We start from the raw sequence: 27,154 nt of genomic DNA on the forward strand, positions 1-27,154 counted from the left end.
ACTAGTAAATGAAAAAATATTAAACAATATAATCAGACAGTTAGGGTTAGGTTAGGGATATGGTTAAGGGTAGGCATTAGGGTCAAAATCTGTAAAAATCTGTATTATGTAAAAAATAAAAAAAAAGTCACTCCGAATTTTGCCGCCATGGGTAACTACCTAGTTGTTCTAAATGGTAGAACCTGAACTGCTCAGAACAAAAACATGCACAACCTCTGAGATGCTGTAATGGATTAAGCAATTAAAGATAATATGTTTTTTATAAAAAAAATTCTTAAAATAGCTGCATCCCACTACAAGTATGAGCGCCTCCTCATGATTTCGACTTTCTTGAATTTCAACATTTTAAAAAACTCAACATGGCTCCCTCTCACTTACCTGGCGAAAGACAATGTTAAAAGGGAAAACCTCAAAAAAGAAATCACTAGTGATAGGAAGGATCTCTTGCTCTTCCTCATCTTCCTTCTGAATGTAGCGATAGGCAGAGTTGTCAAAGTTTAATCTGAATAGATAAAATAAAATCAAATGAGCAAAGCAAACGAACGAACGCAAAAAGCAATCCATTCCACGAGGTAACTGGCAGTCAGGGTGTTCAGAATGTCGCAACCACTGATCTGCAAATCACTCGGCCTCATTCAGCTTGAAGATGAGAAAATTAATTTGCAATAACAGTGCACAGCTGAGATTCAATCAATCGATTTTTTGATAGATTTTTTTTTTGGCACACTGATGTAGCCCTAAGTATAAATAAATAATATTTACAGCCTCATACAGGGTGGTCCAGATCTAATTATGCAGATCCAGATCGTCTGGATGACTTTGACTTATGCGGCGACGATTCCGGTTCGGCGTGAAGATGATTCTTCATGTCGTCAGTACGCACACTTCTTGATGGTTCGGGATTTTTCGGGTGATTTTCTGTGTAATAAACTTAATAAGTTATGGCGTGATGAAAATTGCATAATTAGAGCTGGACCACCCTATAGATCCATAGCCTAAAGTTTTTCTGGACTTTTCCATTTCATATTTACTTATATTGATTTTGCACACTGATCACTCAGCTGAAATGCCATATTGAAACTCAGTACATGCATGAACAGCATGAGTATAAAGCACATCATCTCACCAACCCAAGAATTATAGTATGCCAAGGAATTCAAATGTAAAAACAGATTTCTTATATAAAAAAATGATGCCACTCTGGGCCTTCCCACATTCACATTTGAATCAATTCCCCACCAACACCAGAGAATTTTATTTCCTGTCCATCCTTCCCCATAATTCTCCACCTTTCTCTAGACTCAGTATGTTGTTAGTCTCAAAGCAGATATAAATTACCTGCTAACCAATTCTCCATATTTTCCTGGGATCAAGATCCGTCCTTCTTTGACTACAGGCATATTAAGCTAGTCCATTACATTAGCAGCTCCTAGTGTTTCTACAGCCCCCGAGTGCACTGAAGACCTTAAAATCTCAGCTCTCAAGCAGCCTAACTTAGAAGGGTACTTCCATGTGTGGACTGTGGGTTACCAGTTACATATGTGTGACTCACATCCACTAGTCTTCACCTTTCAAAAGTTACCTGATCTCGATTTTCCAGATATGGGGGCCACGGGTTGGTTTATCAGCAAGAAATTATTCAGGGTTAGGCATCTTTGGCATATAACTGGTTGCTTTTCCTCTGAGATAACCTATTTCTTCTCAGGTTACAATTCTCTCTCTCTACTCTTTACTGGTGTCTTAGCTTACTACCAGTACAATAAAACTTATTTTTTGTATAGCACTCTTCACTGAGTGCATTTGCAGAGTGCTGCTTATAATTCTCACATTAAATACTGTCCGATAATTAATTGCCTACCTTTCTAGGGTACCCAGCATATTAGTATTGCCCATTGGTAGTGCCTTTTTCTTGTCAAGTCTATTTGCATCCCCCTAGATCAGCGTTTCTCAACCTTTAAGTATTTACGACCCGAGTTTTTATAACAGTTTTAATCGCGCCCCCCCCTAACATTTTTTTGAAAGGAGCCCACTAATACCAATTTGTTCTTTTTTAATTAATGATATATCATAGATGCATATTTTATTATATCTACTTAACTTTTATCGACATTTATCTAACTCTATATTTATTTTTCTAGTATCAGAATGTAGTTTAAGTTAATTTGTTTTGGTTTCAATAGATGTATTTTTCATATTTTTGATTCTTGTTTTCATTTTTTCACATCTTCGCGCCCCCCTTTTTGTAACTTCGGGGTGCACCCCACAGTTTGAGAACCGCTGCCCTAGCTATTGTGTGTCTTGACTCACTTAAGGGCCTCACTGAGCCTGCTGCCTGCTCTCCCTATGCTACCTTCTCCTCTCGGCAACTTCTTGCCCATTATGTATCCCATGAAAAAAAAAACAGAAAAAAATAACAAATTAAGTTTGGTGGAGATTACACAAATTATAGTCCATTTTACTACAGTTTCCTGTGCCTTTTCTTCCACTTAAATGATGCACAGTTTATACAAACATGATGAGCTTGACAAACACCCATAGATGCTGTAAAGAGCACAAATCATGTAACCTGCCTCATTGTGACGTGAGAATAGTCTCCCACCAGCTGTTCAGACAGGACTTCTACATGAATGTCTGTATCATAGAATTGCTTCCCCATCTGCCGCAGCTGGCCCATGGCATAATGCAGGTATCCTTTTCTTTTACTTCTAGAAAAAGACAAATACATTTGGATGAAAAAAATGAGGAGAGCAAGGAGAGCACAAACAGCACTGCCAAGGGTAAATTCTGCTTTACCACTAACACATTATGACTCTGCGCACATACAGTAAGACTACAACTGTTACACACCTAATGATGTAACTTTTAACATTTTACAAATATGAAGATTTCTGAATGCAACAAAAAAAAAGGAAATGGTAGCAGGGGATGAAAAAAAATGTGAATTTCCCCTTGGGATTAATAAAGTATCTATCTATTGTCAGGGATGCCAGGGGCAACGACCCGGCCGGGACGCCGTGAGGGACCGGAAGAGGGTCAGAGCCCACCCTGGATCACGTGGGGGCCGCCTTTCTGGTTGCTCTGGGGGCCACGGGTACAGGGCATGGAAGCACCACCCTGTAGGGGCCCGTGGTCACCGCCAGGAGGCGCCCCAATGCCTTGGGGACCTGTTACTCCTGGTGTGGCGGAAGTGCTGGGGGGAAGATTTAGGACGGCACCCGGAAAGCTGCCGGGAGGACAGCCGGCACTTCCGCCACGCTGGGGCGTGGCCAAGGGAGGAATGCCGGGAACACCTGGGGCTCATCCGGGGACTGTATAAAAGGGGCCGTCTCCATTCATTCAGCACTGGAGTTGGGAGGAGGCAGGACGAAGCACAGAGGATGTGTGGAGGCGGCCCGAAGAAAAGGCATTGTGGCCAGGACTGTGTTTTGGGGATTGTGCACTGAATTGGGTCTGTGTGACCATTGTAAATATTGTGAATAAACGTGTGGTGGTTGAGAAACAACATGTCCGCCTGTCTGTGTCCGGGTTGGCTCCACACTATCTATCTATCTATCTATCTATCTATCTATCTATCTATCTATCTATCTATCTATCTATCTATCTAAAAGAAGTGGTACAGTATAAAATTGATTGAAAAAAGATGTCCTTATCTGAGCACAATCTGTTGACTGTTAAACAAATGGAATTTGTAGACAAAATGTAAAACTTTGCCCACAGTAAATATAACCACAAGGCTATGCTTACCATAATAAGATAAAAGCATGAATAGCAATGTTAAAGTTCATGTGTGCAAAGGTGTAGTTTTTTAACCAAATGCACCGCACACAATAAAACTACAGTAACACTAATGTCTGCGTGGGTTTCCTCCTACAGTCCAAAGACATGCAGGTTAGGTGCAGTGGCAATCCTAAATTGTCCCTAGTGTGTGCTTGGTGTGTGTGTGTGCCCTGCAGTTGGCTGGCACCCTGCCCGGGGTTTGTTTCCTGCCTTGCACCCTGTGTTGGCAGGGATTGGCTCCAGCAGACCCCCGTGACCCTGTAGATAGGATACAGTGGGTTGGATAATGGATGGATGGATGGTTGGATAATGTATCTTATTTATACAGCACAATTCTCATGCTCAAAGCATTTCACAACTATTCAAGGGAAAGAGATTCAATTTAATAAAAAATAAATACATAGTAATACAAGCCGCCTTCTCCATTGATTGTCACCACCAGGGAAAATGCAGATAGCTCTTGCATGTAAGCAATGTGGTCTGACACTGACTTTATTAATTTCAAAGTCTCTCTCTGCCTGTTTCATCCAACTCTAATTGTGACACTGCTAACACTCCACAACGTCTGCCAGCTGGGTCACATGCACAATACTTATCTGCTGGAATGCCAGCAATCCATTATTTCGTGATAACGTAAATATCAGACAATCCCAAAGAACAGACCCAAGCATAAGCACTGTGACTAATTGGTTGTCTGATTAGGAGAAAAGGCCTTAGCACTGGACATTGACTAGTCCATCATCAACATGGACTTGACTGTGTGTTGAGTATGGTCACCTGGGGCCTCATGTATAAACGGTGCGTACGCACAGAAATGTTGCGTAAGAACTTTTCCACGTTCAAATCGCGATGTATAAAACCTACACGGCGTAAAGCCACGCACTTTTCCACGGTACCTCATGCCTTGTCGTACGCAAGTTCTCCGCTCGGTTTTGCAAACTGGCGGCACCCAGCGTCAAAGCAGTGGTACTGTTCTTGTGTGATTACTCATTATTTTCATGACGCGGCTTTATAAATACACAGAAACTAACCGCATATTGTTTATTAGTGTAATGCATCTGATTGTAATTAACTTGTAACAATATAATGGTCCAGGGAACAGCCATAGTATTCCAAATACCATAACTGCTTTAGCGTTGTTACTCTCACTTCTCCTTCTTCTTCTTCTTCTTCTTCTTCTTCTTTCAGCTCCTCCTTTTAGGAGTTGCCACAGCGGATCATCTTTTTCCATATTACTCTCACTGCACCACTCGGAGTATTTATATCACTGTATCTGAGTGTGAATCACAGCAGCAGCTGATCGGAAAGAGAATTATCGGTATACAGCTTTAAGGACACGCTGTCTCAGCCACTGCAAAACGTTTTAAAGCCTTTCCTGTACAGACCTCGCGGTTCAGAAACAGTTTAATCCCAAGAACTTTAAATGCACTCAATCAATTGCTCCTTGTAGAACGGTTTGTACTTATAAGTACAATCACCCCACTGTAAACTTGCACTACAGTTATAATATCTCACAACCTGAGCCACTTTATAAAGCGCGTATTTACATATGATGACGATATCATTTTTAAGGTGAAATGCAGCAAAATATGTTTGTTAAATTATACACATAAAACTTTAACTTCATTTAAATAATCTATATTCTTCACTGGGAGTGTCGTGAAGGATAGAATAATTAAACATGTACTACGAAGATATTTCAATGTTCTTTAAACATTTTGAAGAATCGGCTAAGCTTACAGATGGCTTAACGTCTATTACAGAGCTGATTGTATGGCGATCGGTTACTTGGGGAAAGAAAAGCACTGACTGCAGTGACGGCTACGCCAATATATATTGAATATAAAACAGAAAGAGAAAATAACAACACAGCTAAAAACACAGCGACAAATTTCGACAAAAGATAAATGCTTGTCATGAGCACGAGGCTCATGAAACACATGTTTAATAATGTGCTTTAGCTCCTATCATCATGAAAATGACATCACGTATACATCTCAGTATTTTAGTTATTCAGAGAGCTGTAATATCACGAATGTAATGGACTCTGTGTCCAGTTGGAGGAAGAGAGCCGGTTTAAAAAGCTAGTAGTGATTCACACACATAGAGCACATAGAAGATCAAATACAAAACAAAGCATTTAACGTGCTACTTTAATTACGATGTGATTTGAGAAACTGGTTAATTAAACGATTTTAAGATGAAGTTTATAATGTTCTACTAAATGACAAAATAAACTACGTGATTAAAGTGGAAAATTCGAGATTAAAGTTGACATTTCGTGCTTTTTCCCCACCGTGTGCCTTTTTTCTCTGTACCCTAAAACTTTCATATGACACTCAGACAGTGGGCTTACAACTCTTCTTTTCACGGCAACTTTGATATGTGACTTCTTTTTATTTCCGCACTGTGCGATTTTGTGAATGTGAGCTTTCAAGTTTCTCCAACACGCTATGTCACTCGATCAACTTCCTTTTGTTGATTATACCACGGTTTATTTGAACAAATAGTATGTTTTTCCTTTGCCTCCACTTGGTATTCGCTGAAATTCTTATATTTTCCCCGTGCTTTTCCCATTGTCTTTTCACAGAAGGCTGCGCTTAAGGGCGATTTATATTGATTTGCATATTCAAATAGGCGTAATTCTGGGAGGATTTGGGGCGTTACAAAATGCGTGCACGAGCGTTAGTTTTCACGCTGATCGGGATTTATGTAGCGGAAGAACGTGGAAGTTGGAGTACGCACAGATTCCTGCATCTGGATTTTTCTGTGCGTAAACACATTTCGGCTTTTGTGCTTATGCCATGTTATAGTGCGAGTTCTATGCACGGCGTTATACATGAGGCCCCTGGTGTTGTGATGAAAGATGTTGCATATAAGTTGATAAATATTTTGTATGGCTGTTTGGAATTGGCTTGTGTCAGAAGCCTTTAAGTACTACGACGCCCTATTGGCTGTAGGGGTTGGACAGAACATCTATTAACCTCACACTCTCTCTCTCTTACTAACATCTCATGAAGAAGCATCTCTTACCAAACTGATGAATTGAAAGGACAACACAATGGAGAGCACAACTCGGCAGCCATATTGAACAGACATGTGGCTGAAAGCTGACCACAAATGAACTACTGTGAGACATTTTTAAGTAACTAACAAGTCTGTGTGCCGCCTGAAACTACACATCAGCATTTATCAGGTTGTATGGTTGCCAATATTCAAATGTACTTTGCATATTGTTATTATTTATGAATATTACTAATAATACATTGGTTAAATTGAAATTTAACTCCTGCTTGTCTTTTACTATGCCTAATTTCCTGAGGTTATAGTTATAGAAGGAAAGGTGGGGAGAAGTTATATGGTACAATACCTAATAAACAGTGGTAAGTCTGTGGGATTTGAGGCGTTCTGACAGAGGCTACATCTTAATAATACAAAGGGGAAAGTAGAGCAAGACAAAACACCTGGGTATCCTAATAATAATAATAATAATACTTTTTATTTATTTAGCACCTTTCCCACACTCATATCAAACAGTAGTGGCCCCAGACAGGAAAACACAATGGGTCTCCCCAATAATTTAGGTGTGGCACACCTGTAAAATCTTGATGGTCATCTTTTGTTCCATTGTGTGTTTATTCAGGCTTGCAGAGTGTGCTACTGGCAAACAATGTACAGGGACATAGATATTTTATTAGCGCCATCTATTGGTGAAATCTTGAACTATTCTTCATATGAAAATTTCATATCTTAATTAACATGGATTAATTGATCAATTAGTGAAACTGATTATTGATTCGTGTATTGCCTTTGGAAGTGAGTAAGTGTGCAAAATTTCAAGTCATTTGAACAATAGGAAGTGGGTTAAATATCGATTACAAGATTTGTACCAGACAACAAACGGGTAAAGTTAAAATAAGCGTGATAATAATAATAATAATAATAATAACAATAATAATAATAATAATAAAATGTGTTCATTTTTATGTTCTGCCTGATCAAAGTTCTGCTAGAATAGCAAAACACATCTATGACCATTATATTTGTCAACATGGAGTACCAGAAATATTGCACTCTAACAAGTTTGCCTTTGCCCTGCTGTCATCATTTGGGCATTAGAAAGACACAACAATAATGTATTTCTTGCATAGCCCAAAATTACACAAGAAATGCCTCAAGGGGTTTTAACAGGCTGCGTTTTCTTTTTTGGCGGTCCCCAAGCCTTCACTCTCTAAGAAAGCTCCCAAAAATAAAATATCCTTGCAGGGAAAAAAAATTGGAAAGGGCAATTTAGAGAGAGACTGTCTTCCAGGTAATTGGAGGATGAAATGGGTGTCAAAAAAATGGGGTAAATACAATTCACAAAATAGAACACAAGTAATCCTTTACAGAGCTAGATGGCCACTCTTTCATTGCCACCTTGGAAATAAAATATAATATGTACATCACATACATCATACATGACACGTACATCACCATCCAATCCAAAGTCAGATGGTATTGTTGTGCAAGTCAACAGAACCCTAAACGTTCACTTGATAAAAACCTTGCTATCTCACTCTGGTTATTTTGATGACTATTTGCCTCAGCAGATGCTAGTACTGGATATACTGTACCAGGTACTTCCTCAAATTGGATTGGATGACGCGGTGGTGTCTGTAGATGTCTGCATTGGTCACCCTTGCCAAAGAATTGTCTCCTCTGAATTCCCATCCATGTTTGTTTTGGGAACACCAAGTCAGATGGAGGCTGTACTTTTAACCACTACTTTTCAAAATAATTTCACTGCAGGTGCTAAACAAAATTCTTATCTTGAAACTAAAACACGTCTCGAACCCTACAATGTAGGTGATCTGGTATGGTTAAGCACTCCTTCAGAAAGTAAATTAAATCTTTGCTCATCACGCTGCTTCTCTGCACTTCTCTGACTGGGAAAAAAAAATCCCTTTCAGGGCACAGAAGGTCAGATGGGTCACATCAGGTCACTCAAGCACACTTACACTAATATCAGAACTAAACGCAAAATAGTAGATTAACACTTGAAACACACAGTTCTGAATTGGAACAAGAAACAAGTTATGAGAAACGCAGAAGTACAACATGCTAACCTGAAATCAAGAACACATATTATAATTTGTGTAAGCTAATATGCAGCAATCATAATACAGACTGAGAGAGCGTCTGCCTGTGCACGACTTACTTTACTCTTTCTAAATTTAACTTGAGAGAGGTCACTTCAACTTGTATAAGTAGCAGCACCAGAATTTTATAAGGATGTCATGAGTGGGCCTAATGTTATTTCAATTATTGTTAAATATACATTCATTAAAAAAAAACAAAAAACATTATTTTAGAAGTCTACTCATAACATTGTAAACAGGTTATTATTATTTTTTGGACATCTTGTTTGAATGATTTTTGTTAACAGTAATTTAAATCCACTTACAAATGATTGCATGATACGTATGACATATACAGCCCATCACAGGTCACAAATGCAGTGTGTTTGCAGACAGCGTGGCGGAGTGGCTTTGGACTTCAAACCCTGGGGTTGTGGGTTTAAATCTTGCTACAGACGCTGTGAAATCATGACCAAGTTACTTAACCTGCTTGTGCTCCATTTGGAAAAAAAAAAAGAAATATTACCAATGTATCTAAAAAATATTGTAAGTCGCCATAGATAAAGGTGTTGGCTGTAAAAGTAAATACTCAAATAATATTCATTATAATGATGACCAGTGTGACAGATAGGGGGCACTGTTGTCCCCTTGAACACTCAGACACCACGTAAAATAAAGAAATGAATTTCTTCTTTCCAATAATGTACACAAAGCACCTCCACCGCCACTAAACTCAATATTAAACAATAAATCAACAATAATCAATACAATAATAAATCCTCCACTCCACTCAGCAGCTCTGTCGCACTTCCTCCCAACTCCGGCTCAGTCTGCAGGGATTTCCCACAGTCCTTTTATAGTCCTTGACCCGGAAGTGCTTCTGTCCCTCACTCGATGTGATTTCACAGCTCTTCCGGGTCAGATAAGAACTCCTTCTTTTCTTCAGCCCGGAAGTACTTCATTTCTCCCGTCCCCGTGACTATGGAGTACTTCCGGGCTATATGGAAAATAGAAATCCCTGTTCCTCAAAGCAGCGTCCCCAGGTGGCTCCCATTGTATCCAGCAGGGCTGTGAAGCCAACTCCATTGTCCATGATGCCCTGCTGGAATTCGGGGCACCTCCATGTTGCAGGGAGGGCTCCATCTAGCGACGTGGGGGTATTGGCCGGGATGAACTGCCGGCCATATATCACACCAGTAACATTATAATAGCAATGAGAAATTCTTTTGAAATTCGTTGTAGTTTGTGGATTTACAGAGCACTGCCCCGTGAATTTTATGTGATTTTTTTTTTTTTTTTGTTTTAAACATGCTTGATGTGTGGATCCATTCTCTGAATCTACAAAATGAGAAAAATCACATCTTTCTAAATTCTGCATTCCAGCCACATAGCATATCTGTTATACTGGTGAGCCACCAAGCTGCACACCTTACAGGCTGTAACTGAGCTTGGAAATGTTTAATACCGATTGGAATTTTATGGATTGTGAATATGAAACAAATCCATATTAGTGTAGCAAACCAATCACTAAGTTAGAAGAGCAAGCAGCGTGGTTTTCACTTGCCATTGGGGCATCACCAGAATCTTCAGCATCGACATAAACTAAGAAACACTTTGCAGTTCTGTTCATTTCTTTTCCTTAGTAATTTGTCGAGACATCATTCACATTTCCCTCTGACTTACCTAAATATATCCATCCATCCATCCATCCATCCATCAACCAACCCGCTATATCCTAACTACAGGGTCACGGGGGTCTGCTGGAGCCAATCCCAGCCCACACAGTGTGCAAGGCAGGAACAAACATCGGGCAGGTCGCCAGTCCACTGCAGGGCACGCACACACACACACACCAAGCACACAATAGGGACAATTTAAAATCGCCAATGCACCTAACCTGCATGTCTTTGGACTGAGTGCCCGAAAACATGCAAACTTCATGCAGGGAGGACCCAAGAAGCGAACCCGGGTCTCCTAAGTGCAAGGCAGCAGCGCTACCCACTGTGCCACCATGCTGCCTAACTACATACATCCAGCCATCCATCCATTGTCTAACCCGCTGAATCCAAACACAGGGTCACGGGGGTCTGCCGGAGCCAATCCCAGCCAACACAGGGCACAAGGCAGGAACCAATCCTGGGCAGAGTGCCAACCCACCGCAGGACACACACAAACACACCCACACACCAAGCACACACTAGGGCCAATTTAGAATCGTCAATCCACCTAACCTGCATGTCTTTGGATTGTGGGAGGAAACCGGGGCACCCGGAGGAAACCCATGCAGACACGGGGAGAACATGCAAACTCCACGCAGGAGATATATATATATATATAAATAATATAATATATATATACTGCTCAAAAAAATTAAAGGAACACTTTGAAAATACATCAGATCTCAATGGGAATGAAAGGATGCCACAGGGAAATGAAAATGATCAACATACAGAAGACTGAATTCAATGACACCCCGAAAATCTATTTTGCCAAAATTTCATTGCAGCAACTCCAAATCGTACTCAGTAGTTTGTATGGCCCCCATGTTCTTGTATGCATGCCTGACAATGTCAGGGGGGAAAGCATGCTGCTAATGAGACGATGGATGATGTCCTGGAGGATCTCCTCCCAGATCTGGACCACAGTATCACTGAGCTCCTGGACAGTCTGAGGTGCAACCTGGCGTCGTTGGATTGACTGAAACATAATGTCCCACCCAGAGTTGTTCTATTGGATTGAGGTCAGGCGAATGAGCATGGAGGGGCCAGTCAATGTTATCAATTCCTTCATCCTCCAGGAACTGCCTGCATACTCTCGCCACATGAGGCCGGGCATTGTTGTGCACCAGGAGGAACCCAGGAGCCACTGCACCAGCATTGGGTCTGACAATTGGTCCAAGGATTTCATCTCAATACTTAATGGCAGTCAAGTTGCCATTGTCTAGCCTGTAGAGGTCCTCCTTGGATATGCCTCCCTAGACCATCACTGACCCACCACCAAACCACTCATGCTGAACAATGTTACAGACAGCATATCGTTCTCCAAGGCTTCTCCACACCCTTTCACATCTGTCCACCAAGTGGTGGACCTGCCAATTCTGGTATCCATCCATCATCCAACCTGCTATATCCTTAATACAGGGTCATGGGGGTCTGCTGGAGCCAATCCCAGCCAACACAGGGCGCAAATCAGGAACAAACCCCAGACAGGGTGCCAGCCCACCACAGGGCACACACACACACACACCAATGCACCTAACCTGCATGTCTTTGGACTGTGGGAGGAACCGGAGTGCCCGGAGGAAACCCATGCAGACACGGGGAGAACATGCAGACTCCACGCAGGGAAGACCTGGGAAGCAAACCCGGGTCTCCTAACTGCGAGGCAGCAGCACTACCCACTGCACCACCGTGCTGCCCCAACTCTGGTATGCGATAATAAATGTCAATCAAGCTCCACGGTGCCGGACAGTGAGCACAGGGCCCATTAGAGGATGTCGGGCCCACAGCCCACCCTCATCAACTCTGAGTTGCCTCGGAAGCCTGCATATTGTAATCATTTTAGTTAGCCAACAAAAGGCGTCATTTTGTTTGACTTCTCACTACATTCATAATGGCTAGCATGGTACAACACCCTAGTATTACAGACAAGCAGGACAACGAAATGTACTGATACTACATAAAATTTGTTGTTAGAATTCATGAGTTTGAAAACTATGCTTCTCTGCTGGTATGAGAGTATTAAGGCTAAGTCGACTAGCCACATACTGGACATATTAAAACAGCTACTGGCTACAATTACAATATACAAACTGTGCTTGGAAGAATTGAATTGGGATGTTGCACATCCTAAATGGTCTTGCCTACAGAGACAATGTTAGTTCAGCTTTCCTAGCTAGGGTAACATACCGTATGTCTCCAGCCATAAAAGATCTTTTCACCTTAATGTCAGCCTCACTGTCTTACTGGTGTCCCAAGAGGTTCAGCTCTCAGACGCCACTCCTTCAGGTAGGATCTCCTCACCCCTAGCAGTCCCTGTTTTCCACGCTAACATGGAAAGGTGCAAACACACTTCAGTATAGTGCCTTCTCTCTTAAGGATATTTTCATTAGGTAGAGCCCTACTCTGTTGTATCTTACCAGAAAAGCTCACTTTATAAAATGGATAACTTTTTGTTTGACGAATGAGAGCAGCACTCATTGATTTTTTTTGTTAATTAGAGGTCATTGTTTTAGAAAGTAATGGCATGTGGAGATGGGGTCTGGCTGGCATGCTAATCCCTGTTCTGTTCAAAATACAGCAAAAGTTTTGGACAAATCCAATTTTTTTTCATTTGCTATGAATTTTACTTCACAATTATTTCACATACTTTCACTCAAAAAGCCATTTGGTAAACATAACAGCTTAAAATGTGAGAAATCATATGAAATGTGATTGTAAGTAATCAAATGAAATGCCAATATGAACATGTCAAAAAGAAAGCTGCAAAGTTCTCATGTGCAGCAGAGTGAAACAAGGCATAAATGAATAAACATTTACTTATTAATAATTTAGTGTGTAATTATGTATTATACATTCATCATGTTTCTAAGTTGCCTGTGAAGTGCAGTGCCAGGCTTGCCACGTGAGGAGAAGTAGCTAAGCAGGCAAACCAACATTAGCTTAAATCTGCTTGTTCACCTGTAGTGTAGCGTGACTCCAGTTGCTGATTCCTCCTGGCAGAAGAAGGTCGGAGGCTGAACTTTAGGATAGCTAAAACGCAGGTATTCATGAAGATTGTCAAGACCGTTGACAAAATCTCGAACATGTCTACCCAGCACCTGTCGAAGAGAATAAATGTCTGCTAGCATTAGTGGATGAAATATATTTCGTGAAACTTTCTTTTAAATCACATACAAATATTCATTTATACATAAGCAAATCCTTTAACTTATTCCTGGCATTTTTTCAAGGTGTAATTTTAAAGATTTTTTAAAAAGTAAGGCCTCCCATATTTGCTCCTTTCTTTTCTTATACTGATTTTCCGATATATTGTGAACTCAATGTCAATGTCAATTTATTTATATACAGTAGCACATTTAAAACAACATAGGAATGATGTGGCCAAAGTGCCTTACAATAATAGAATGAAAGAAAAACATACAAATAACATAAATGACATAAATAGAAATAAAATATATGAACATAAATGAAATAAATAATAAATAGAAGAAGAATAGAATAAATAGAAGAGTGTCCTCTTCTACGCGGTGGTGTGCTGGGGAGGCAGCATAAAGAAGAAGGATGCTTCACACCTGAACAAACTGGTGAGGAAGGCAGGCTCTATTGTAGGCATGGAGCTGGACAGTTTTACATCCATGGCAGAGCGACGGGCGCTGAGCAGACTCCTGTCAATCATGGAGAATACAGTGAACAGGATCATCTCCAGACAGAGGAGCAGCTTCAGCGACAGACTGCTGTCACCGTCCTGCTCCATTGACAGACTGAGGAGATCGTTCCTCCTCAACACTATGCGACTCTTCAGTTCCACCCGGGGGGTAAACGTTAACACTACAAAGTTACTGTCTGTTATACCTTCATTGTTATCACTCTTTAATTTAATATTGTTTTTATCAGTTTTTGGAGTATCAGTATGCTGCTGCTGGAGTATGTGAATCTATCTATCTATCTATTAATAAAGTGTCTCTATCTATCTATCTATTATATAGTGCTATCTATCTATCTATCTATCTATCTATTATACAGTGCCTTTCACATCTATCTATCTATCTATCTATCTATCTATCTATCTATCTATCGAATCATAATGAGGAAACCATCAGTATTACTGAAGGCCACGGAATGCAAGCGAATAGAAATGAGTCTTTAATCTCGTTTTAAACCGTTCAGTTGTAGACGACTCCTTTATGTAATGAGGTAAAGAGTTCCACAGGCGAGGAGCAGCAGCTGTAAATGCTCTGTCCTCCTTAGTTTTACACTTGGTACGAGGGACAACAAGAGACAACTGACCAGAAGATCTAAGCACTCTAGATGGTTGGTGTAAAACACACAACAGGAACATGCTGAACTCAGTCCCAAGGGGACGTGGCCGCTCCTCTGAAACCCCAGGGTGGAGAATTTGCTCGGTCCTCGGCTCAGTCTCAACCTGCCTGACCTCGTTTCTGGAGCGACTGTCACCCTCAACTGCGGGCTTAGGGCTCTGAACATCTAGTTTCCTCAGAAAGGCAACCCAGGGCTCCCATCGTTGCTGATGTGCTGTCATGCCTGTCCGAGCCCGGTTTTGGGAGTTGCTTAATTCACAAAGGTGTGAACACACTGAATGCAGCCACAAGGGGACATGGCCGTGTGTCTGTTTCTTGAAAACTCTGAATGAACCTGTGCAACTTTGCGTGACAAGAGGTACCAGAAGTGGTTACACAGATGAATCTTCACGACAATGTGTTTCTGGGGCTCATCATGTTCCGCTTCCTCCAGACAAAGAGGATCTGCCTCCTATTCCCGCTGTTCCTCCGAAGGATCTGCTGGTAAAGATGGGTCCTTCAGGCGACCCCGAGATGTTCCTGCTAGCTTTTGAACACTCTGCGACTTGGATGCGCTGAGTTAGACAAACCTGGGCTACCATCATCATCCTATATTTGTCCCAGGATGCCTTGCTTGCGTTGCATAATGTTCCTCCCGATAGGCTTGGTCATTATGATTACTTGAAGCAGCAAGTTCTTCTTTGTACAACTATGAGCTCCCTGGCTAAGGGGTCTGTGCTTCGGCAAAGGAAGGTGGACCCTGATCTACCTGTCTGTGCTCAGTTTCAGGATTTACTTCATCAAGTTCAAAGCTGTTTCCAGGGGGACCCAGTCGAACACATTGTGGAAAAAGTAGCCATTCACATGGTGCTGGCAGGTATTCCTGAAGTGCTTCGAGACAAACTTCTTCGGCACGATGTTGACTCACTGTTCACCTTGACCCAACGATTAGAAGGCTCCCAGGCTGCTCGGAGACAGAGTGGAGCATTTGCTCAGCCCGCGGCTCAATCTTAACCTGCCCAACCTCATTCCTGGAGTGATCGTCACCCTCAACTGCTGGCTCAGGGCTCTGAACATCCAGTTTCCTCGGAAAGGCAACCCAGGGGTCCCGTCGTTGCTGGTTTAATTCATGAAGGTGTGAACACGCTGAACGCAGCCCCAAGAACACGTCGGCGCTCCACCAAAACCTCCTCCTAAACAGTGATTCAATGGGAAACAGTTTTTCATCTCCTCTTTGCTGGATCAGCTGCAAGCCTTGTGCTGCGTGATCTGCATCTCGCGTGGGGCTTCGAACATTTAAAAGTCCGCACTGCAGCTGTCCTTTTGACTCACTGCCTTGTCTCTCTTCCCGCAAACATCCTCTGCTTTATTCGTTATGCTTTATTATGCCGTATTCTAATAAAGGTTCTGTTTCTTGAAAACCCTGAATGAACCTGTGCAAGTTTGTGACCGAAGCGTGACAATATTTACAAAGCACATTTAACATACATGACTTTAAATTAGAATAATATACTTAAATAAAAATAATAATAATTATAGCAGGGCGGCACGGTGGCGCAGTGGTAGCGCTGCTGCCTCGCAGTTAGGAGACCCGGGTTCACTTCCCGGGTCCTCCCAGCGTGGAATTTGCCTGTTCTCCCCGTGTCTGCGTGGGTTTCCTCCGGGCGCTCCGGTTTCCTCCCACAATCCAAAGACATGCAGGTTAGGTGGATTGGCAATTCTGAATTGGCCCGTGGGTGTGTTTGTGTGTCCTGCAGTGGGTTGGCACCCTGCTCAGGATTGGTTCCTGCCTTGTGCCCTGTGTTGGCTGGGATTGGCTCCAGCAGACCCCCGTGACCCTGTATTCTGATTCAGCGGGTTAGAAAATGGATGGATGGATGGATAATTATAGCATATTTAGATGCAAATTTTAAATGAATAATAAGAGCCTTTCTTGTTGTGGACTATGGCCGGCCATTACCCCCAGGCCACCAGAGGGAGCCCTCCCTGAGACATGGAGATGCCCCGAATTCCAGCAGGGCATCATGGACTATGGAGATTTCCTGTACAGCCCTGCTGGATAACTTCAGGGCCACCAGGGGTCACTGCAGGGAGGCCCAGGGACTGTTATTTGCCCTATAAATTATATAAAAAATGATATATATATAAACAATATATTGTGAATTTCCCCTTGTGATTAATAAAGTATCTATCTATCTATCTGTCTATCTATCTGTTATATAGTGCCTTTAATATCTATCTATCTATCTATTTATCTATCTATCTATCTATAACCCAGAAGTACGTCTTAGTCACAGCGACAGAAGAAATGACATACTTCCGGGATGAAGAAGAGGAGTTTTTTCCTGATCCGGAAGTGCTGGATGATCACGTGGACTGAGGGCTCAGAAGCACTTCCGGGTCATAGACTATAAAAGACTGTCCCAGACGGACAAGCTGAGTCAGGTGAGATTTGTTTATTAATTATTGATTGGTGTTTAATTAATTTATTTATTTATTGTGGAGTGGAGGGTGCTTTGTGCACTGTTGTGTCCAAATAAAAATTATTATTGGACTTTTATCTGGTGCCTAGTGTCTGATCTGAGGGTTCAAGGGGACGACAGTACCCCCTATCTGTCACACTGTAAAGTAAATGTAATGCAACACAATAACTGAAAGTTAAAATGCTTTGATCAGAATGCAAAAAAGGTGGCATCCCAAAAAACAGTATAGTTGTATAACTTAGAAAAAGGCAGTTACATTGTGCAAAACAAAAGATTTATTTGTGGGACAGCTTTAGTTTGGCCCTGCATGTTCTCTAATTTGAATGTGTATTGTATATTTTTATTTTTTAGCATTTACCCTTAAATTATTTATTTATTGAATGTCTGTAAAAGCAAAGTTTCCCCCGAGGACTAATAAAGTGTTATCTATATAACTATTTATCTACTTTAAAATGTTTAGATACTCATATAATGTTAATATTTAGATAATTAAATACAGGGGTATGCTACATAAATTTTCCTCAGCTAAAGAATTTTATTGTATTAGTACAAAATAAAAGCATTAAGCATATATTAAAACTTTTTGCAGTTTTATTTTATTAAGACAAAGACGAATCTGTTACACATAACTTAGAATTTTTCTTAGCTGATTAGAAATGCTAGATAGATGAAATCCATTCTCTTAATTTGTATGTAGTTGTTACACACCTTTAGGATTCTGTCATATCCGTATTTCCCAACAAATCCCAAGAAATAAACTCCCCAAGAGTTCATGAGTTCATTGTATGGTGTGCCTGTGACCCCGCTTGCAGCTTTGGCGATACGGGGAATCACACTCTCGCTGTAAACCTGCAAAGAACAAAGGCAAATAAGCAGATTTTTCCATTCAAAGATCTAAAAGTGAACAAAAATGGAGAACAATAAATGTACTATGTTGTTAAGAAATTGACTCCTGCAAAAATATTTAACATTGTAAGTAATGCCAAGAGTAGGGACTTGCCCAGGATCACACATAGAATCAGTGGTGGTAACTGAGCGTCGAGTTTTAGATTTTTATTCTGAGAGCTGTCCCAGTTTTTAGAATTATGAGGTATTTGGTCCTTTATTTCTGCAATGTGGGCGCCGGCTTGTTCCTGTATTACTATATAAAAAGTTATCACTTTTTGTGAAGATGTTACCATTTCTTGTCAGTTCCATAAAAATGAGTTAGTGGGTATTGATTTGAAACATTAAATATATTTGTTAAGCATACTAGCTTATATAGATTTATTAACAGTAATTTAATAAATGATAAGAATATGCAAGTGCATTAAGTGTGAAAGTTTATGGAATTGTAAATAAAATCACCGTACCTGCTTATTGCTTGTAGAATATAATAAACAATGCAACAGCCCTATATTGATTATCCTTTAACCAGCTCTGACATTAACCACAATTTGTGAATGCAGCATATTTAAAAAAATGCATGTTTTTATGAAAATTGAAATATGTTGATTATATTTGTGTGGTTAAGCACTGTAGCTTCCAGGGTAGTGAACAATACTTCAAATCACCAGGTCACAATTTTAGTTCCCTGGGTGAGCCTTAGCGAGTCAAAATAATATGTCGGTACTGATATTGTAAAATGAATGTGAATCATTGTATGGTAGATCTGCACTTGGTAAAACATATGATGCTGACCACAGTTTCACAATCTGCGCTCTAACCCCAAGGGGTATGCGAAAACTAACAAATTCCAAATACGTAAATAAAGAACAAAAAAAAATTGTAGATAAATATAGAGGAGCACATTATGCATTTGATAAATCGTAGCAACATATTACCGTCTTTTCACACTTGTGCACATTTGGCTCGTTGTGATTTTTTTTTTTTGATTTGATGATTTGATGCCAGAGCATTTGTAGATTTTACCGTATTCTACTTTGTTATTTTGTGACTAGTTTCATTGTATTCTTTTGTATCTTGCAAAGTACATTGTGGTGTTCTGTACAACATGCATGATAAATGCCTAATGATTACTCTAACAAATTTATTAGCTCTGTATTCTATCACTTAATGATCTCGCCATTTCTCTACATTGTTTTTTCTCATTAGTGTGAGATTTCCTTCCCTGGTTACTATTTATTGGACATTCTTTCTCAAAACAATTGAACACTCAGATGTTTGAAGAAATCCCACAAGTGGAACAATAAAATTACACACAGGACCCTTGAACTAGGAATTACTGAAACACTCTCATGCCCCACAATATTTCCATTCTGTTAATTCCATACTGTTTATTGTTTTTATCATAGGGGGCTTTCCCCCTGCTCACTTCGCTTGCCCACCCCCCGGGTGCGCTACGCTACAGCCACTTTCCGTCTCTGCCGCTCGCATTGTCAAGGGGGGGAGCTGAACACACACTGAGGAGATGCGGTCTGATCAGCTACTGTCTTTCTGCTGCTGCTGCCTTGGTGCGTGTTCTGCTCGTCGCGCTGTGCATCGATCATTTAAAAAATTGTACAGCAGCTGTCCTTTTGTCTCACTGCCTTGTCTGACGTCACATGTGATGAAGACCATGGAGCGGCTGCTGCTTCACCACCTGAGGCCACAGGTCCGCCACGCCCTTGACCCTCTGCAGCTCACATACCAGGCGAAGGTGGCAGCGGAGGATGCCATCATCTATATGCTACACCGATCCCTCTCCCTCTTGGACAGAGGCAGTGGTGCTATAAGAATCATGTTTCTGGATTTCTCTAGCACCTTCAACACCATCCAACCTCTGCTCCTTAGGGACAAGCTGGCGGAGATGGGAGTAGATTCATACCTGGTGGGATGGGTCGTGGACTATCTTACAGACAGACCTCAGTACGTGCGTCTCATGAACTGCAGGGCTGACATTGTGATCAGCAGCACAGGAGCGCCGCAGGGGACTGTACTTTTTCCAGTCCTGTTCAGCCAACATACATCGGACTTCCAATACAACTCAGAGTCCTGCCACATGCAAAAGTTCGCTGATGACATTACTATCGTGGGCTGCATCAGGAGTGGGCAGGAGGAGGAGTATAGGAACCTAATCAAGGACTTTGTTAAATGGTGTGACTCAAACCACCTACACCTGAACAGCAGCAAGACCAAGGAGCTGGTGGTGGATTTTAGGAGGACCAGGCTCCTCATGGACCCCGTGATCATCAGAGATGACTGTGTGCAGACCTATAAATACCTGGGAGTGCAGCTGGATGATAAATTGGACTGGACTGTCAATACTGATGCTCTGTGCAAGAGAGGACAGAGCTGACTATACTTCCTTAGAAGGCTGGTGTCTTTCAACATCTCTAATAAGATGCTGCAGATGTTCTATCAGACGGTTGTGGCGAGCGCCCTCTTCTACACGGTGGTGTGCTGGGGAGGCAGCATAAAGAAGAGGGACGCCTCACACCTGGACAAACTGGTGAGGAAGGCAGACTCTATTGTAGGCACGGAGCTGGAAAGTTTGGCATCTGTGGCAGAGCGAGCAGACTGAGACTGAGCAGACTCCTGTCAGTCATGGAGAATCCACTGCATCCACTGAACAGGATCATCTCCAGACAGAGGAGCAGCTTCAGCGACAGACTGCTGTCACCGTCCTGCTCCACTGACAGACTGAGGAGACCCCACACTATGCGACTCTTCAATTCCACCCGGGGGTAAACGCTAACATTATTCAAAGTTACTGTCTGTTTTACCTTCATTATTATCACTCTAATTTAATATTGTTCTGTGTATGCTGCTGCTGGAGTATGTGAGTATCCCCTTGAGATTAATAAAGTATCTCTATCTATCTATCTATCTATCTATCTATCTATCTATCTATCTATCTATCTATCTATCTATCTATCTATCTATCTATTTAAAGTCTCTCTCGCGGGACATCAAATTGTCTTTTGAGAAGATCACGTATCGTCTCCTTCCAAGCCTTCCAAGATTTGTTTTTATAATAGAGAGATACGTGACAGACCCCATCCACTATTTTTCCAAAGCTGGGATGCCTGATAGAAAATCATGACAATTTACCTGATGGGTAACAAAGGAGTGTAACCTGACATCCGCTCTCTCACGAACCAGCTTCCACACGTCATCTCCGTATGATTCCTTGATGAAGTCATGCAGACTCTCGCACAGCAGTCCGTACATCATTGAAGAAGCTTACTGTAGGGGCCTGTGTGGTGAGCAGAAGCGTGGGCTCGAGCAAGTCATGCAGTCTCCAGGTTACGTCACTGGGATTGTGTGCCTTCACTTCTTTGCTTTTTCTTGGATCAAGATGTCACTTCAGTAATCTATTTAAAATGTTTTACCAATGTGAAATATGCATAAAAAACATTGATGTACATGATGAGCTGTTATTAGACACTACTGTTTTTAAATGAAAATGCAGGCAACAGTAAATAAAATGAAAAGAACATGATTTTCTTAGGCAATTTCAGCACTTTATAGTTAAGAATAAAGTATAAGTATTAAGGCCCAATCACTTTTTTCACATTTTGCTGTATTAAAACCACTTAAATTCATTTTTCACCCACATCAAGCAACACTTAATACCCCAGAATGACCAATCAATAACAGGATTTTAAGATGTTTTCGAAAATGTATTAAAATAAAAACTGAAATATCTCATAGGCACAAGTATTCATGCCCTTTGATTTGATTCAGGTGTATCCTATTCTATTTATCACCACTGCAATGTTTCCACATCTTGTTTGGAGACCACCTGTGGCCATTTCATTTCGGAGGTCCCGTAGCTAACAGCAGTTAATATTACCTAGAGCTCAGTGGCCTTCAGATTTCTTAAATGGGAGAAGTTTGGAAAAACCACAACACACCCTACAGTATAGCTGGCTGCCCAGCCAGGCCGAGCAATTGGGAAAGGGCCTTGGTAAGAGAGGTCACCAATGAACCCAATGGTCACTCTAGATGAGCTCCAGAGAATCTGTGTGAAGATGAAATTGACTTCCAGAAGACCAACCATCACTGTAACACTCTGCTGATCTGCAGTTTACGGCAGAGTGGTCAGATCGAAGCAGTATAAAGACACATGAATGCCTGTTTGGAGTGTGCAGAATGGCACACAAAGGACACTCACACTGTGAGAAACAAGATTTTCTGGGCCAATGAAACCAGGGTGATTGTTAGGTCTGGAAGCAACTAGGCACTACTCATCACCTGTGCAATACCACTCCGACAGTGAAGAATGCTGGTGGCAGCATCATACTGAGGGGTTGTTTATGAGCAACACTCCAGTTTAAATATGAACTGGTAAATATTTTGCAAAATATGCTAAAATTATATATATATATAGAAGAATTGCAAAATATAGACTGTTTCTTAGTTTCATTTTCACCAAGTATATTTAGATTGTCACATGTATAGACAGTGCCCAATTTATTTGTATGAATTTATTGTCATATGCACAGTAAACGATCAGTCGCACTGTATATAGTGAAAATCTTACAAGGCTGCATGCAGCCTTGGGGTGGTGATCAATAACCAGTTGTACCTCAGGGATCATGTTGCTACACTGTCTCGGTCTTGCAGATTCATTCTACACGATATCAGCAAGATCAGACTCTATCTAACAGTAAGCAGAACAAATCCTGTTCCTGGCTTTGGTCTTGTCGTGTCTGAACTACTGCAACTCTCTGCTGGCTGAAGTGCCAGAATGTGTCACCAAGCCACTGCAGGTGATTCAAAATGCTGCAGCACATCCAGCGTTCAACTAGCCAAGGTGGGCACATGTCACTCCTCTTTTCAGATCGCTACTCTGGTTTCCTCCCACAAATTGTCCCTAGTATGTGCTTGGTGTGTGGGTGTGTGTGAACACCCTTTAGTGGGCTGGGGTTTGTTTCCTGCCTTGTGCCCTGTGCTGGCTGGGATTGGCTCCAGCAGATCCCCGTGACCCTGTAGTTAGGATATAGCGGGTTGGATGATGGGTGGATGGATATTTTGACTTCCTGTTGCTGCACATACAAAGTTCGAGTCCTTGATGTGAGCCTACAGAGTAGGCAATGGGTCAGCACCAATATACCTGGAGATACATGTGAGATGCAGTACTTCTTCTCAACCAAGGTCTGCTGATGAATGTCATCTGACGATGCTACCGCTGCATGGTATCAAATATCGGTCAAGGCTCTTCATGTGTAGCTCTTAGATGGTGAATTAAGCTGCCCACCTCCGTTCAAAATTCTGACTCTCTTAATATGTTTAAAAAGCACTTGAAGACTCTTTTGTTTGGTGAATTTCTGTTTGATATTAGCTTTTAGGTTTTTATATTATATTGTAACTTGATTATATTTTGTTCTGAGCTCTTCATTTGTGATGGTCAATTTTATAACCTTATCCTGTAACTCTTGTTTCCAAACTGTCCCCCAACCTGATGTTTACTCAGTTATGTTGACCTGTTTCGTAAGTTGCTGTGTAGATATCATAATTCTAAAGGGAAACAGAGCAGGTAAACTACTGGCTGGACATTTTGAGAGGAAGACGTAATGGATGGGAGTTGTTCACAAATCTAATTAGCAGTTAAAATCTGCTCTGAAGTCTTGTAGTCCTTGATTTCATACTCCTATAGTGTCTCCTTGATGGCGGGAGTTTGTATCGACTGTGTTGAGGGTGGGTGCTGTCCTTTATAATGCTGTGAACTCTCACGATGACTTTGGTATGGTTAATGTCCTCCAAAGAGGACTGTTTGGGCAGCTCTGACCGTTCACTATAGAGGTTTGCGGTCCTTTGCTGAGTGGTTACCAAAACGGACCGTAATGGTTTTGGTAAGTATGCTCTGAGTTATACTCTTATAAAAGCTACCAGGAAGTACAAATGCTGCTGAGACTTCTATAAAATCGATTGACGACACGCAGACGTTGATAATGATTCTTAAATATAGTTTTTAATAACTGTAAAGTCGTTTCAGTTTTCTCATTAGGTTCTCTCAGAAAAGTCCTTTTTCCTTCTAAAATCCCACCCACTAACATTCTACTGGAAATTACCAACAACAGGAATGTCAACCAACATCAATATAAATTGAACTTGTTACCATTCATTCGGCTATATCCTAACTACAGGGTCACGAGGGTCTGCCGGAGCCAATCCCAGCCAACACAGGGCACAAGGCAGGAAACAAACCCTGGGCAGGGCGCCAGCCCACCGCAGGGCACACACACATACACCAAGCACAATTTAGAATCGCCAATGCACCTAACCTGCATCTGAGGGAAACCTATGCAGACATGGGGAGAACATGCAAACTCCATGCAGGGACGACCCGGAAAACGAACCCGGGTCTCCTAACTGCAAGGCTGCAGCGCTACCCACTACACCACCCAACCTTGTTACTGAACATACAAATACACAAGAACTTCTTTACTAATTGAAAAGCATTGTGCGACCAGGTTAGATCTTCACTAATATAAACCCTGAGAAATGTAGAGATTTTCACTCCTTCCACCTCTGCCTCACATATGTACAGTGGTGTGTCGCACTCCCTCCATTATCATCTCCTTTGTTTTAACATTTAAAGAGATATTGTTTGTCCTGGCACCATGATACCAGATTTACCAAATCCCTCCTGTGGGCTGTATTAGTTTTCCCAGTAATCTGTCCAATAATGACACTGGTGTTTAATTCTGGGTGGCAACACAGTCAGTTGTGAAGATGGTATAAAGCAAGGAGCTTAGTGGAGGGGTCTCTGTATTAAAAATCCGTATGGTGGAAATGCAGTTCCCAGTTCAGACTACCTGAGGTCTGCCTGTTAGAAAGTCCGTGCTGGTTGGCAAAACAAGAGTAAGGAGCATGTCTGTCTTTTTTGATGGTATCACTCTGTCCAGTGCAGAGTGGAAATCAATAAGTAGCATTCTAATGTCATTATCCTTGTTTGCAAGGTGTGAGAGAACGACATGTATGGCAGTCCTAACAGTCCTCTCAGTAGGTGAACTGACGTGTGTTTAGAGCCATCGCTAATATACTCTGGATGCAAGTTATGGTCAGTCGTTCAATATACTTCACCAATTGCCAATAAATGGTTAATTAATGGCGGCACGGTGGCGCAGTGGGTAGCGCTGCTGCCTTGCAGTTAGGAGACCCGGGTCCTCCCTGTGTGGAGTTGGCATGTTCTCCCCGTGTCTGCGTGTGTTTCCTCCTACAGTCCAAAGACATGCAGGGCAGGTGCATTGGCAATCCTACAATGTCTCTGGTGGGTGTGTGTGCCCTGCAGTGGGCTGGCAAACCTGCCTGGGGTTTGTTTCCTGCCTTGTGCCCTGTGTTGGCTGGGATTGGCGCCAGCAGACCCCCGTGACCCTGTAGTTAGGATATAGCGGGATGGATGGATGGTTGGTTAATTAATGTGGAAGTATTGGAAAATGTATTAAGCAGTAGTTATTACTTTGATTGGAGATGTGTATCTCATAATGTTAACACCATTCATTTGAGTTGTGTGTTAAGTTTTGAGGAAAGGCACTTTATCTAACATTTACTAAACTCTATAGGAAAGTCTTTAAACCTGTTATATATTACTTAAACAATTATGCTTCTTTAAACAAATATAAATGCATGGCAATAAAATCCTCCCTACATCTGTTCTGTCCTAGGAGATGCCTTCAGTTAACCAAGATATTTGCTGACCAAATGTTTTCTGTTTTAATCTACACTCAGGTGCCAAGAATATTAGCCCTGTTTTTAATCGCCTAATGCTATATTTTTATCAAATGGTGGTCTGGGCAGCAGCAGCCGGAGCCTTCTCAGCTTGAGTGAAAAGCAAAAAACGCAAAAGCCAAACTGTCACAAAATTTACATGTACACATAGAAAAAAACATTCATAGTTCTTTTAGTATCAATTTGAAAAAATACCTCTAGACAGAGGAGAGGCAGGAAGATGACGACGGATAGGCAGGCAGACCGCGTCTTCACTTTGTTCTGGAATGATGCATGGCAGTGAAGCTAAGCAGCCACAGATTCCCAACATTTATAAAGAACTTGCCACTCCTAAATTACTATTGTTAGTCTGACACCTGTCAGTACCCGGTGTCGTCCTCATCTCTCAGGAGAGATCACTTGTACAACCAGATGGCAACAACCAGCAGCTTTTTCAGACACAGCAAAAGTAGCAGAGCTCTCAAAGAGTCAAGAACAGGGCCTGTCCGCAGAAGCCATTTTAAACCATTTGGAAAACAAAATACTTTGGATGTCATCTCTAACACATGTGGACGCCCCCCAAAGAAAGCAGCTGTTGTGTAAATAGGCCACAATGAAACTCTACCCTTATATACTACAGATAAAAACGTTCAGCCGGGAGCCCTGAATCAGCACACTCAGCCAAAGACTGACTTACAGTACACTTCACAGCAGCACTGATGTTTGGAATTGGGGGGTTTGTTTTTGTATTTTGGGCGGCACGGTGGCGCAGTGGGTAGCGCTGCTGCCTCGCAGTTAGGAGACCCGCGTTCGCTTCTTGGGTCCACCCTGCATGACGTTTGCATGTTCTCCCCGTGTCTGCGTCGGTTTCCTCCGACAGTCCAAAGACATGCAGGTTAGGTGCTTTGGCGATCCTAAATTGTCCCTAATGTGTGCTTGGTGAGTGTGCCCTGCGGTGGGCTGGCGCCCTGCCCAGGGATTTGTTTCCTGCCTTGCTGGCTGTGATTGGCTCCAGCAGACCCCCCGTGACCCTGTATTAGGATATAGCGGGTTGGATGATGGATGGATGTTTTTGTATTTTAGTTATTGTGAGCAGAAATTTAAAAAATAGTTATGTA

At 41.7% G+C, this 27,154-nt stretch overlaps 1 protein-coding gene across 1 annotated transcript in view; it reads right to left on the reverse strand.

Annotated features, from left to right (window-relative positions):
* Positions 1-26,542, reverse strand: part of LOC120542726 (soluble guanylate cyclase 88E-like) — a 105,340-nt gene extending 78,798 nt beyond the window's left edge. The window contains exons 1-6 of the mRNA XM_039775364.1: positions 26,253-26,542; positions 21,432-21,694; positions 18,108-18,248; positions 13,577-13,716; positions 2,571-2,705; positions 379-502 (exon numbers count right to left, since the gene is read on the reverse strand). Coding sequence (XP_039631298.1) covers positions 379-502; positions 2,571-2,705; positions 13,577-13,716; positions 18,108-18,248; positions 21,432-21,554 — 663 coding nt within the window. The 5' untranslated portion in view covers positions 21,555-21,694; positions 26,253-26,542. The remainder of the gene's footprint in view (positions 1-378; positions 503-2,570; positions 2,706-13,576; positions 13,717-18,107; positions 18,249-21,431; positions 21,695-26,252) is intronic.
* Between the last annotated feature and the right edge of the window lie 612 nt (positions 26,543-27,154).

This window comes from Polypterus senegalus, chromosome 13 (genome assembly GCF_016835505.1).
Source record: "Polypterus senegalus isolate Bchr_013 chromosome 13, ASM1683550v1, whole genome shotgun sequence".
Classification (NCBI taxonomy): domain Eukaryota; kingdom Metazoa; phylum Chordata; class Cladistia; order Polypteriformes; family Polypteridae; genus Polypterus; species Polypterus senegalus.